Below are 14,571 nucleotides of genomic sequence, written 5' to 3'. Positions count from 1 at the left end.
TAGGGGGTTAGGGTTTAGTGTTTATAGGATAGGGGTTAAGAGGTTTAAGGTTTAGATTAATTAGTTTTTATTTATTTATATATTAAACGATTTCTTATATAATTGTAAAAGGGATAATATTAATTTGAATATATTAAACTTATGATTATAGTTTAAATTATTTAAGAGATAATAGATAAACTTTATATATATATTATGGTTTAAGATTTAATCTAAAAATATTTTGATATATTAAAAATAATTCAATTCAAATTAATTCCTCTACACTTAATTTATTTAAGTGAAATTAAAACTTAAAATTTAGTCCTTATATTTTAATTTGATTAGTTTTAGTCTCTGTATTTTTCAAATCGATCAATTTTATCTTTTGTACTTTTCAAAATTTAAAATTTTAGTCATGATCACTCAAATGATAGCAATTATATATGTTTGGTTAAATTCGCTATTAGTCTTGGTATTGTACGTAAAATTATAGGTTGAGTTCATGTTATCCAATTATATATTATCATGTAATGTTTTAATCAAAAAGTTAATAATATTAACTATTTGGATTAATTAATAATATTATAAAATATATAGACTAAATGATATTAAAAATTAAAGTATATGAAAAAATCAAATTTAAATATATTAGAGACCAAATTAAAATTTAACCATTTTAGTAAATAATAATAATAATAATAATAATAATAATAATAATAAAGAGGAAAAAAAGAAATAAAAAATTATTGGGCTGCATACTTAGTGGCGTTTTTTAAAAACGCCGCAAAAGATATGAATTACCGTCGTTTTCAAAAAAACGCCACAAACATCTCCCTTTACTTTCCCTAATTCAGATTATCCCCAAACGTCTGGTGCCCCAAACTTTGAATCTCCAAATCCCCTAAAATTTTCCCCAATTTGATATCCTCAAATCGGTTTCCCAAAATCCCCAAATCAAAATACCTTTGATTTTCGCCGAAGTCCCTTTGATTTTTTTTTTTTTTCATTTTCATTTTCATTTATCATTGAAAGAAAATAAAAGAGGAAAAAAAAAGTTTTGATAAACTTGAAGAAGAGATGGTAAAATCGTTGAAGCCAGCGTCCTCTGATGAAGAACTGTACAATGCTTCGAGTTCATCGAAGAGGAGCGAATGAACGCTCATGTCAACGGCGAAGAAGATGATGAGGAAGAGATTGAAGCTGTTGCTTGTTCCGCCGACGCCTCCGACAAAGATGATGGAGCCGTCCATGAATAAAACGTCGATGATGCTTATGATGTAATTTTACGATTCTGACACTCTTTTATCTTTCTCCTTTTACTTTGGTTTCGAGTTTTTACGATTTTGGCTTTCGGACTTAGCTATTTGTTTCTAGGGTTTGTTGTTGATCATAAAAAGTTATTTGTTTCGGATTTATTTTTTCTATGTTCTTTATGTTTGCCAGAGCTTTATTGTTCAAAGAGGTGATAACCGATACTGCTATTGTGTATCAAATGCAGAGCTGTAAATATGAGAATTGGAATGTAGTCGCTAAGTACTTAACGGAAGATCTTCCCCTTTTGCTCACTTCCAAGAATCTAAAAGATGTTAATGATGTATTATGTATGGTATTTAGATCAGCACCTTCTAGTTTGAGGGATTTCATCAAGTGGATTACAGAGATTCGGAGATAAGATGATGGCAGTACCGTTTTAAGTGAAGATGAGAAAGGAAGGGTTGCACTCAAGGTATGATGGGCATATTTGTTTATCTTTCAGTCAACTACCATTTATCTTTTTAGTTAATTCCTCCTTTCAAAGAGTGAATTTCAATTGCAGCTTCATTTGTTCAAATATTTCTTTTTCTGATTTCTTTCCATGACTTGGAAGAGAAAGTAATAGAAAGAATAATTGTTCATTTGATTTTGACCAAAATAGTTGTTCTGGTATACCTCCATCAATAGGGGATGGTCTGACAGTACTTCTTTTTGCACTGCCTCAAGATACCTGGTTGGGCCTTAAAGAGGAGAAGCTACAGGCAGAGATGAAAGGTCTTACATCTACAGACTGTCTCCCAACTTTGCTTCAAGATGAGGTAATGTCTGGTTTCTTATATATTTTTTTCTTTGTTTTTTGTATCAAATTCTTCGTTCCTTTTAGGAATTGACTTTATGAGTTTTTCTTAAACACCAATTTCCAGACTCTTCTGGATATCATCCCCATTTTAGACAATTACTGTAGCCACTTAAAGCTTTTCACATATCCTAACAAATAGTCCATAGGCTTTGGGCTAAGAATTCAATAATCTTTCATGGTCTTGCCTATTTGATACTTGTTATTCAGTTATGATATATATTTTTTCATTAGAAGTAAAAAGTTTATCTCTGGATGTCTGCTTGACAGGATCTCAATATCTCTCACTCATCTTCTTGATTTTTTCTTCTTAGAGAATCTTGTTGAAAAACAATACTGGACAAACTTCTGTATTGGATTCATTATGAAAATTATTTGTGTCATTTACTACTAATATTTATACATCAACCACATTTTCTTGTGAACATGCAAAATAGAATTTCTATTATTATTATTGAATATATTTTTTATGCATGTGTGGAAGTGATTCCTTGTTAATTGTTATTCTATATCCAAAATGTCGGTCTTATCAATTCTCCTGCATTCTGCATCCTAGTTAAGTTCATCTGATAAATTCTACAGACAACTGATTTTTTTCATCTTTGAACCACTCTCTGTTTAGGAGGAAAAAAATGATGTAACGGATTGAGCCATGTTCGATCTTGTTTCACGCTAAGCGCTTATATAAAAGTATACAGAGCCACTACCCTTATTATCCACTTTTGTCTATTAAATAAGGTTTTTCATTAGTTATAGGTGGTTTCAACATTTATGCTTAGGGAAAATATTCTGTCTTTTTCAATGTCTTTTTGAATGTTTGTTTAAAGTAAAATAGGATGGTCAAGGTAAAAGATTTTTCAGTTAATGTGAAATTACCTCTTTATTCCTGTAAAATATTTTATCAAATATTTTTTCGTAAGATATTTTTCAAACTGCTAAGATTATATCCACTGTAATATCTTCATACTTGACCCGAACATCGGATCAAAACATTAAGATGCTACATTCTCTACTACATTCTTCACTTATCAAATATTTTTTTAATAAATTTTCATAACTTTTCAATTTAATTTTTTTATCATAAAAGTTCAATATCTACTAATTAATCATATTAAATTAATTTTCTTTCTTGTTACACTTTAATCACATAATTTTCCCCCAAAGGCATACTATTTTCACTTAGCATTTTTATCAATGTTGTTTCTGTTGTCAATTAATAGAACACCATATCCTTGGCTATGGGGTTTTGCTTGGTAGTTATGCAGCTATTTATTGAAAGTTGAAACTCATGCCTGTTTAATGAATGCTTACATGCATGGCAAGCTGTTGTTAGCCTTTCTTTCTATTATGTTTGTTGCTTTGTATTAGCATTCTCTGTGCTACTTGCTCTGCAAAGTTCCAAGTTTCCATTTTTATTAAAGATGGCAATTGGGTATTTGGAAATGTTAATTATCTGATCTTTGGCAATTTTGCCCAGCAGAATTAAGCTAATTTTATGGTTCTATCTTTAATTAATGCAGGACTGAGCAATGCTTCGTTTACAGGTCAGTTTCCTGTTTCTTTGTCATGGATGGATGTAATTACAGGACTGAGCAATGCCTCCCATACACAATTTAGCAATTTTGGAAGCTCTCATTCTTCTAATTCAGCTCAGCATCAGTCAATCTCTGTGAATGAGCAGTTATAAGAGAAGTGGTATGCTAGTCCAGAGGAAATCAATGAAGGTGTTTGCACAATTTTATCTAATATATACAGTTTGGGTATGCTGCTTTTTGAGGTACAAAAACCAATTGTTCTTCTATCTTTTATTTGTTTTCTTATCTATTTTTGATCTGCGTGGAAGAGAGTGGATATTTGTATTCGTTCTAAAAAGCAATTTGATTGTTTCTTTCAGTTGCTTTGTCAATTTGAATCTGAGAGAGCACATGCTGCTGCAATGTTGGATCTACGCCATAGGATTTTTCCTCCAACTTTTCTATCAGAAAATCTCAAGGAAGCTGGATTTTGTCTTAGACTACTTCACCCAGAACCTTCTTTGCGCCCAACAACCAGGTACTACAAATTGTTCATCGGTGCTAAATGTGAAGCTCTAGAATCTTATAACTGACGTTGGATATGGAGACTTTGAAAAAGTAGCATGCCAATGTGTAGGCTAGAATTTTAAATGCCTTAGTGATTAGACTATGATAATTATATATATATATATCTAGTAAGCTATATCTCTATGATAACCTATGTATCTTGCAAAAAGCATCAGTGAATCAGATGATGAATTGATTGGAGAATTATATTCCATTTATTATTGGTGGAAAGAATAAGAATAGAAAATTAACAAACTATAAAAAACAAAAATGTGGAAGTAGTTAAAATGCACCAGGTAAGGCACATCTTGGAGATCTGCATGGAATTAAATTTCAGGTAACGGTATGTTGATGAAACCATTTTCGGCTTTATTATTTTATGACTAAGTCTTAAGCATTAATGCTTACGTTAGTACAAACTTGCTTTCTTTGTGCTTGTATTTGTAAATCTTAGGACCCTGATGTCCATTTATAATTCAATATAGGATTCTAAGTTTATAGTTGTTGATATTTATCAGGGATATCCTACAATTTGAAGTACTTAATGGATTCCAGGAAGTATTTGCAGAAGAACTGTAGTCATCCATTAACCGAGATGATACTGAATCAAAATTATTATTGCATTTCCTTGGTTTATCAAAAGAGAAAAAGCAGAAGCATGCCTCGAAATTAATGGAAGATATTGCTTGCTTGGAAGCAGATATTAAAGAGGTTGAGAAAAGAAGGCACTTTTCTAGAAAACCTTTAACTTACTCTTCCATCAATGCGAGGGAATGTAGGCACCATAGTAAAGAACCTCCAATCTCAGAGATGCATTCAAGTTTATACCTGTTTTCCAGTGACAATGAAATGAGGTTAATGAGAAATATCAATCAGCTTGAATCTACTTATTTCTCTATGAGGTCAAGAGTCCCTTTTCATGAGACCGATTCTATGAGACGGCCAGATAAGGATTTACTGAAAAATCATGACAATGGGCATTTGACACAAAACAATGAAGAAATATCGAGTCCTCCTGATAGCCTTGGAGTATTCTTTGATGGTTTGTGTAAGTATGCTCGATATAGCAAGTTTGAAGTCCGTGGGATAATGAGAAGTGGGGAGTTCAACAACTCTGCGAATGTAATCTGTTCTTTAAGTTTTGATCATGATGAGGATTATTTTGCTGTTGCTGGTATCTCTAATAAAATAAAGATATTTTAATTTAATACACTTTTTAATGACTCTGTTGATATTCATTATCCAGTCATTGAGATGTTAAACAAATCAAAGCTTAGTTGTGTTTGCTGGAATAACTATATCAAGAACTATCTGGCTTCAAATGACTACGATGGTCTGGTTAAGGTTTGTACATCTTTCCAGACTTGTAGATTTTCTAGTTTATGGAACCAGGTTTTTTTTTGGTATGAATGTTGATGAAGTGAATGCTTGTGGCAACTGTCATATCTCTGGTATAATTGCAGGGGATTTTTGTTAGATTCTAACTTGACAGGAGCTGCTTGTATCTTACGTGCTTACCTCAAAACTTCGGTTGTTATTAGTTCTTGTGACATTTCCATTCTATCTTTAATTAATGCAGGACTGAGCAATGCTTCCTTTACAGGTCAGCTTCCTGTTCTTGGATGTATTACACTAGATTGCAGTCCAAGAACAATTTGCAGAAGGCACATAATGGTTGGCTCGCTCTTACCTCTACAAATGCATATGGGAGGCATTGCAGCAGCGAATAAGAATGATATTGATCAACATGCAGTTGACACCGTATGTGCTTTGAATCCGAATTCAGGTGTGAGTTTCAGATATTTTATGTGCAAAAAAGTATTAGAGTGCCATATGTTTGTATGTTAGTTAAGTAGATTATAGTTAGAACCTGTAGTAGGATCAACTAATTAGTTGATCAAAAACTACACCCAGTTTTGTAATAGTCTACTTGCATATTTGCATATATTTAATAATAATCTCATGTCAACTAATTATTCTATTTTTTAATTTAATTGTTTTGTTTTCAACAATTTTTTATTTGAGTTTAAAGAAGAAAAACATGAATTGTAATTTTGACTTAGAAAATAGAATATTCATTACCACTTAAATAATCAATATTGATATTTCACTTGGGAATGGATATTCAAATCTTATATTTTATATGGCTATGATTTAAGTCATTATTTAATTTAAGTAACTTCATTATAATATATTATTTTATTGATATTTTTATATTTAATCTAGTTTTTATTATTTATTTTAGTTTTGATTCTAAATTTTTATTTTATTTTAATATTTAAGATAACTTGAGTTCTAACTTTTGGATTTTAATTGTGTTATTAATTTATTATTTTAAATCTAAATTTAAATTCATTAATTTTTATATTTAGTTTTAAAGTTAAAATTTTAATAGAAAATTTTATATTTATATCATGGATATTATTCTTCTCAATATTTTGATAATAAATTTTAAATTTTATATTTTCATGACCTTTATAATATTTTATAATATTTTTTTTTGAATTTCACGACATTTAGCGGCATTTTTTCAAATACACGCCGCAAACTTTAGCGGCGTTTTTTGCGGCGCTTGTAAAAACGCCGCAAATAGTTTTAGCGGCACTTAAAAGCGCCGCTAAAGGCCTGAAAAAACGCCGCTAAAAGTCAATTTTGCTGTAGTGATTGAATTGTGCAAATATATTTAAGATGGGATAAATATGTATCCTTATATCGTAAAAAGAGATATTATTTAAGATGCAAATGATGCCAAGATTTTGTTCTAATTTGTAGGGTCTGCAATATTATTACTTCTCCTATCATACACCATGTTGAGTATTTTAAGTCCAAAACACATAAATTGCAACTGGTTGGCAAGCAGGATAATAATAAGTTAGCTAGTGAGTGTAAGTGAATTATGGGCTAAGGAATTAAGTCATGGTAGCTGTGATGCGGTGAAATCTCTTACTTAATAGTAATTAATTTTATTACCATCTTTATTTTTAACTTTACCACCATCCAAAAGCACACTAATTTACCTTTGTAGTAGCCATGCTCATATTCATCTTCCTTATATAAGTATTGAGAATTCCAAGTTAAAATTTTATTGTTTGAGTTGAGTACTTTTCCAATGAAAAATTAGAGTTAAAAGGTAATTATTTAATTCGGTATTTATAATAAAAAATTAAATTGAAACTATTAATATAGTTGTAATTTCAAAATAAAAATCAATCCATTAAATTTATTGTGTTTGTTGAGAAATCACTTGACATAAATGGAAGTCCTAGTAATAAAATCATATAATAAGATTGAAAAGCTTTGATAAATCGAATTTACCAGAAGGGGATTGATAATTAAAATTTTCTTTTCTAAGGTTGAAACACCTCAAAATGGATGGAAAAGTTTGTTTTTTTAACTTTCCTGACATGACATACATGCGGATTACTGTGTGAATGACACACCAACATTAAAACTATTAAATATATATAATATAAAAAATATTTTGAAATTTTTAAAAAAATTAATTAAAGACAAAATTTGGTGAGTCGTTTTAATTTGTTATTTGCTTCTTCTTTTTTTCTCTCATTAAATTCTCGTTGTTGTTAGACTTATTTGTTTGAACACATGGACAATAGAGATATAAGTGACTACAAAATTAATTCTTGAACTACACTCAATATCACTCCACTTAATAGAACAAGTCATTGATGCTTCGAGAGGAACAAAGAATAGGTCTACTTCAATATATTTTTTGAGCGCATAAACGGAGAAGTTTCCTATTTCTTTGCTTACTTTTGGAACATAGAGAACAATGTTCGATTAAAGTGTGGGAGAATCGAGTTAATTTAGTTTGCATGATTTTTTTTTGCATATTTTATTTCTTCGATTTTTATGTGATGCATGCAATTTGCATGAAATCTTAACTTGATGAGATGTTGAATTATTTTTATATGCCTTTGAGATTTGGAAACTTGTCGTAATGAATATATTTGAAACCTAAATGTTGATTTTATATAGAATTTGCAACATTGATTGATGTTTTTAGGATGTTTGTTAGAACAATAGATGCTCCATATGGTCTTAATTCATTGTTATTTTCTATTGACACGTTTTTTATAATCGAATTTAGAATTTTCAAGAGAATTATATGGATTGAAACATGCTTGCAAAGAATGATCTAGGTGAATTTTTGATATGTTTCAAGCTTGAGTATTGGATTGACTATTCATGGATGTGCTTAATTGGATTTTGATAATAATCATGAGAATTGATTACTTTGCTATCTACTTCACGAGCTTAAAAAAGAACTAGTGACCCGACTGACTAACCAGAGATAGCTGCTTGATTTTCATTTACCTTCATGTCAAAAGGTTTGGTGTTTCTTAGTATACTTCGTTGATGTAGATATGAGTAAAGTCGAAGACTATTTAGATTCGATTAACTAGGTAATTTAGGTTAGGTGCTTGGGTTGTCATTTGCACTCGCGTTCAAAGGTAATCATCCTAAATTCAAAAAAAAAAAAAAAAGAAGACGAGAGAGATAAGAAAAGAAATTTGAGATTAATTATATTATTACTTGAATTATTCTTCTATCTCATGCTAATAAAAAAAATTCTATGATGAAGTTGAAGGAAAAGAAATTCGATACTTTATGCTCAATTGAAATTGTGGATTCTGGAAACCTAATGACTTTTGAAAGCATGATGAAGTTTGAAAATATTTTCTTGATTTTTCTAATATCTCTTATACATGGCATATTATTAGGGAAGATAACCACACACGAGCATGAAGGTCTATTTTTTTCTAATTCTTCCTAATTGTATAAATTATTGTTATTGCTATATTTTGTTTAGCATATAGAATTTTGAATGTGCTCATGAAAGCATGTTTGCTTGTTCCATTAGTATATAACGATATTTTTAATTGTTAATTTAAGTTGAGTATTTTCTTAGGTCACATATGCATTTGTTGTAACAACTCGTTTTTTAGTGGTACTAGAAACAATGTTTCAAAACCTCGTATTCGATGATCGAGTTAGTAAATATTATTTAATAATATTTATGAGTCTATTATAATGTTTTATTGAATTTTGATATGATAATTTTGATAATTGGACAGTTAGTCAAGGTACAAATGGTGTGTATCGAAAGTCAGTAATTTTGAAAAATGAGGTATCAGAGCCTTTTTCCATAAACCCAACTCATAAATATTATTATTGAATATTTATGAAGTTATTATATAAGTAGATTGAAGTTTGGTCTGGCAATTTTGGCATTTAGTTAGCTAATTAAGGAAAAATGACTAAATCGTAAAAAATGCAAAAATTAATCACTATTTGTTTATATATACTAAAGGATTATAAAATTATAGTTGGAGGGTATATGATGCAATTAGCCCATATTAATTATAGTGGAGGGTATAATGCATGATTCATTATCATATTATATGTTAAAATTAATATAAAAATAAGATTAAAATAAGTTAAAACATAAAAAAAAAAAGAGTAAAAGATGGCCATTTTCACTTCATCTCTTTCATTCTCACCACTGAATGGAAGCCATGAATTCATTTAAGCTCTCATCTTTGCAAGGTGAGTGAGTTTTAATCCATTTTTAGTAAATTTTATATTTTTTAGATCATTACAATTAGGTCCAGTTAACTCGTATTTTTATTTTTAAAAGTGTTAAAGATTTAAAAAGTTTTCATTGATTTTATTTGAAGTTTTGAATGTTTATGGTATATTTTGAAGCTTAGAAATTAATTAGGATTAATTTATTAAATAAATTTTGTTAGTTTTGAGTTAGGGACTAAATTGTGAATATATTGAAATTGGTATGAATTTTTGTAAGTTGTGATAATAGGAGGTTGTATATGAACATAATTGAAGTGGGCTTAAAATTTGAAGTTCAATTTTGGAAGATATAATAAGTTTGATTTTAGGGGATAAATTGAATAAAATGTAAAATTTTAGGGCACATTTGAAAAATGAAATTTAATTATTATACGATACAACAGGTTATTTTGAGATGTTTGAAATTGATAAGTTAAATTACATTATATTATAGATTGAGATTTGAACTAATCAGTAGATAAGCACGAAAAAGGAAAAATAGTGAATTAGTCCTCAAAGTCGTGTTTGTGGCTGTTTTGGTTAGGTAAGTTCATATGAGACCTACTTTCTTAATTCATAATATGTTTATATTATATTGTTTTACTTATAGTTTGAATTGTTATGTAATTATTGTCTTTTGGCATCAAATGGACTAAATCGTAAAATATAAATTAAATGGCAAATATGGATAAATACATGACATCGAATGAATGTGACATTGCTATATGATTGGAGAGTATGTTTATATTGATGTTACAAGGTTAAAATTGTAAACGAATTTCTATTTGAAAAGTGAAAAGTGTGTATATGGCTATTGAGATCGTAATGAACTATATATGGTAAAAATGCCCAAGTGAACATATTAAAGGATAGGATACAATTGGCATGGCAATAGGGTTATTGCATGTTGTATGGGATACATGTGTTGATATAGAGATATTACTGATTATAACGGACTGTAGCATTTGTTGTGGATTACCGAGTTATACTGGTGTGGCGAAGGAATGTATTGATACTGATTATGTAATGCACGGGCTTTGCATTTAGGTGTTCTAGTGTGTTGTAGTTTAAGCTCTTACAAGCATTCTGGTGTGGTGTAGCTACCTGTGTATCTGAGTTGTTTATTATAGTTCATCGGGCTACCAGAATAATAAAAAAGAGAAATGACTATGAAATAATACGAGTCATACACTCAATTGGTTTTATGATGAAGAAATGATAATAATGGTAAAATATTGAATAATATATTACATGTTATAAGGCTATATTAAACTTTTATACGTTGAACTAATTTTAATATTGTAAAATGCGATGTTAAGCTAAATTGTACCAAGTTATGAGATTGCTATGTTTATAAATAAGCAAAGTTGAATGGCATGATTGTACTTGCATATGAATTGGACAATATGATCTTATTTTATAAATAAACTAACCTTGTGGTGAATTTTTGAAGTTGTATATGTATGCATAAGGATGCTAAAAGAGTGTCATATTTTGTACAATTGTGTTTCAAATTACTTTAACTAGTTGAAATGGAAAAGTATGTTTAGTTATTTTCATATGGACTTACTAAGCATTTGATATGTTTACCTTGTTGTTTCCTTTCTCTTGTAGATCGCTAACCTGCAGAACATGTTAGGCAGATCATCAAGAAGCTCACACTATCTCGGTATTGATTCAGTAGTCTTTTTATCGTTCAAAGCTTGGTTTTGTGGCATGTGTATAGGTGTACTTATATATGTTTACCTTGGTTGCATAGTTTGGTTTGCATTTGGATAATATTTGAATTATGGTATATGTTGATGTGGAATGGTTTGAAAGTATGAAAGTATAGACATAGTTTGAATTAGTGATTTTGGTATGTTCTGGTGCCTATTGAGGCATATTGGTTACCTGATTGAAAAATACCAAATTGTTGAAATGTTGAATTAGTTTTTTTAAAGGGGAGATAAATGATATTTTGGCATGCATAAAGAGTTATAAATGCATATAGGTTGAATGTTAAACAAAAACTTCTCTTGAATGTAAATGGTCTTGATCCATATGAAATTAATCATTTACTTTTAATATGTTTAAGGACATGTTCACACATATATATGTGTATGTGTGTGTGTGCGCGCGCATGTGCGTGTGTATGTATGTGTTTTGTTTGGTGGAAGTGGATGTTGGATTGATGATGGAATGAAATGTATATATATGTTGAATGGGGCATAGTATGCACTTAGCCCTTGATAGGTGCATGTATTCATTTGAATTTTGGAAAGTGTATGTTTTGCAATTGATGAAAATTGTATGTGAGTATAGATGTCCATAATGAAACGCTTTGGACAACTTGTTTGGTGCTCATTGGTTAGTAAGGATGAATATATATATATATATATATATATATATATTAAACTTATGCTTAACACTTTGGTATAGCATGTATAGACGAGTGTGTATGTTAAAGTATCATTGAAGGAATATGTTTGAATGGTTGAATTATGTTTGTTTCGGATGTATTAAATAAGTTCATGTAGTTGTTGTGTGTGTGTTTGTATGCATTCTTAATGTGGTAGTTGATTTGGGTATGAAATGAACTATTAAACTTATAATTTTGACCATCTAGGTAAAAGTATCGATACTAGATACCAAAGTATCGATATTTGACCAAAATGAACAGTGTTTTGAAAATGGCATAATGCCAAAATAGTATCGATACTAATTTTTGGTATCGATACATTTGATAAAAATACCAATACTTGTTCCCTTTGTATCAATACCTAGTTTCAAATATTGAAAATTTTAGATTGGTCCTTAATCATGCTTAAATCTATTAAACTATGTTTGTATGCTCAAATTAGCCTCTGTTTGGTTCATAACTTCTATTATGTATGTATTTAGAGCAACTTGATGATTTAAATTGAATTCAATGTTATGATTTGCATGTAAATGTTTCAATAACTGTAGTAGCATCTGAAACTTGAGTCCGGTGATTGGACCGGGTGAGAGATGTTACATTTGAATTTTCATTCGCATTAGTTTCATGCTTGAGGACAAGCATGGTTCAAGTGTGGGGGAATTTAATAAGTGCATAATTTCCTAATTGTTTGTGATATTTCTCTCATCAAATTATGCTATTTATGTTCTTAATTATATTAATTATATTATATTTATTATCAATTTAGGGAATAATTGAAGAAAAATGAGCTTAAAGTTTATTTTTTGGTAGTTTTTGTGGTTTGGATTTTCAACATAGTGTAGTTTTAGTATTTTGGCCATATCTTGAGCTACAAACCTCCATTTTTTGGGTCCATAATATAATGATTTGAATAGAATTGAAATATCTAGCTAAAGTGATTTCATGATTCTAGCAAAAAAAATGTCAAGAAGGCACCTAAAAATAGCCTAAAGTTTGACGCGAAGAAAAATTCTAGTTTATGTAATCAAGGGCACTTTTGTATTTTCTCCATTATATTATTTTTCCCCTATAAATAGATATTATTAGGTTGAAAGAGGGGAATAACCGTTCTTAGTTTTTATCTTGGTTTTGTGTTTTATTTTTTTTTATGAGTTTTTAAACCTTCTTTTCTAGTCGAAGGTTATTGAAGCTTGATTCTTTAAAATTTGTGAGATCTAATAATTACTCTTAATTTTTTATTTGTTATTTAATATTCGCATGTATTATGGATTAATTACAGTTGTTCAGGTTTGTTAAATATTGAGTCGGTATTTTATAACTTAGAATAATTGTTTTCTTAATTAGATAATTAGTCGATCGATTGATTTCTATTATTTGTGACGACTGCATGATTATTGGTGTAGTGTTGGCATGCGATCTAACTTAAATAAACTCTGGTTGTGAATTTGTTGGTTAGAATTGAGGATTTCATTCTCAAGGCTATTGATAAATTAAATTCCTAAGCCCAAGAAACAATAACAAACAATAAAAAAACTAATGACAATTTAAAGAATGAGTTGATAAAAAATTGTGAAATCTATTTTTATTAAAGCAGTTAAATTAAAAGTTTTTATATTCTCTTTCTCTTCTTTTGTTCTTTTTTCCCCTCTTGTTTCTTTCATGAATAACTTGAGCTGTCATTGTCATTCAACTGATGTACAGCCTTCGATTAGTCTTATCTAACTGTTTTGATCAAGATCAATAGTTGTCCCATCAAGTTTGTTGAGCCTACGGTCCTTTGTTTCACTATCGTCGAGTTAGTCCTTTTCCTCGATTGTCACCATTTCTCCAATGTTGACATTTTTTAGAATTGAAAAGGTACAAGCCCAAGAAGTTTGATGGAAAAGGTGTTAGGGCAATGTTTCAAAGTGACCCATACACTTCCCTTATTTCCTTGACTTGAAAACTCTGTGCTAGAGTTTAAGCAATTTTCCCTTTTTTGTGTGTGAAAATTCCAAACACATGTATCTTTTCTTAGGGCTTGAGCAATTGTATTTCTTTTATTTAGGATCCCTAAGGAGGTTTTTCTCATTATCAAATATAGATGGTGTTTGTTTGTATATGTTTGTTAGGGTTTAGAAATTCATTTAAGTGTTTTATGATTTTTTTTGGGTTTAGTGTTTTATGAAAATTTTGTTTTAGTTTTGATAATTTTATTAATAAATGATTAATAAATAATGTCATGAAAATAATTTTTCATTTGAAATTTGATCTCATTGATTGCAAATCTCAATGGAAAATTTAAATGTTTAAACATAAATTTTGGATTTTTCTTCCTTAGTTAAGGATGAACATGAACAACAAAGAATAGACAATAGAGAGAAATTAAAGGAAATTCAAGGGAAAAAGAAAGAAAACGAGGATTGGAG

General features: G+C 29.4%; 1 protein-coding gene across 3 annotated transcripts; it reads left to right on the top strand.

The window, feature by feature from the left end:
- The first annotated feature begins 768 nt into the window (after positions 1 to 768).
- Positions 769 to 11,704, top strand: LOC108470215 (uncharacterized). 3 transcript variants are annotated; one of them, XR_008286139.1, is made up of 8 exons: positions 769 to 1,259; positions 1,481 to 1,708; positions 1,963 to 2,054; positions 3,613 to 3,636; positions 3,774 to 3,869; positions 3,987 to 4,144; positions 4,692 to 5,517; positions 5,777 to 6,146. XR_008286139.1 is itself a non-coding variant. In XM_053031289.1 (8 exons), the coding sequence occupies exons 3-8, from the start codon at positions 2,050 to 2,052 to the stop codon at positions 11,382 to 11,384; spliced, it is 474 nt and encodes a 157-aa protein (XP_052887249.1). In that variant the 5' UTR covers positions 769 to 1,259; positions 1,481 to 1,708; positions 1,963 to 2,049; the 3' UTR covers positions 11,385 to 11,704. The 3 variants fall into 3 exon arrangements, 2 of the variants coding, with proteins under 2 accessions (XP_052887249.1, XP_052887248.1); XM_053031289.1 differs by lacking the exon at positions 4,692 to 5,517 and adding an exon at positions 11,377 to 11,704 and having other exon boundaries at positions 5,777 to 5,959; XM_053031288.1 differs by lacking the exon at positions 4,692 to 5,517.
- Positions 11,705 to 14,571: the final 2,867 nt, after the last annotated feature.

The sequence above is a fragment of the Gossypium arboreum genome, chromosome 7 (genome assembly GCF_025698485.1).
Source record: "Gossypium arboreum isolate Shixiya-1 chromosome 7, ASM2569848v2, whole genome shotgun sequence".
NCBI classification, from domain to species: Eukaryota; Viridiplantae; Streptophyta; class Magnoliopsida; order Malvales; family Malvaceae; genus Gossypium; species Gossypium arboreum.
Note: the sequence above shows the minus strand (reverse complement) of the source record. Positions and strands in the feature narration are given on the sequence as shown.

Excerpts from the sequence above, each read along its gene's own strand:
- LOC108470215 (XM_053031288.1), top strand. Across the intron at positions 3,637-3,773 it reads GAGCAATGCTTCGTTTACAG|TTATAAGAGAAGTGGTATGC; the intron begins GTCAGTTTCCTG and ends GTGAATGAGCAG. Across the intron at positions 3,870-3,986 it reads TGGGTATGCTGCTTTTTGAG|TTGCTTTGTCAATTTGAATC; the intron begins GTACAAAAACCA and ends TGTTTCTTTCAG.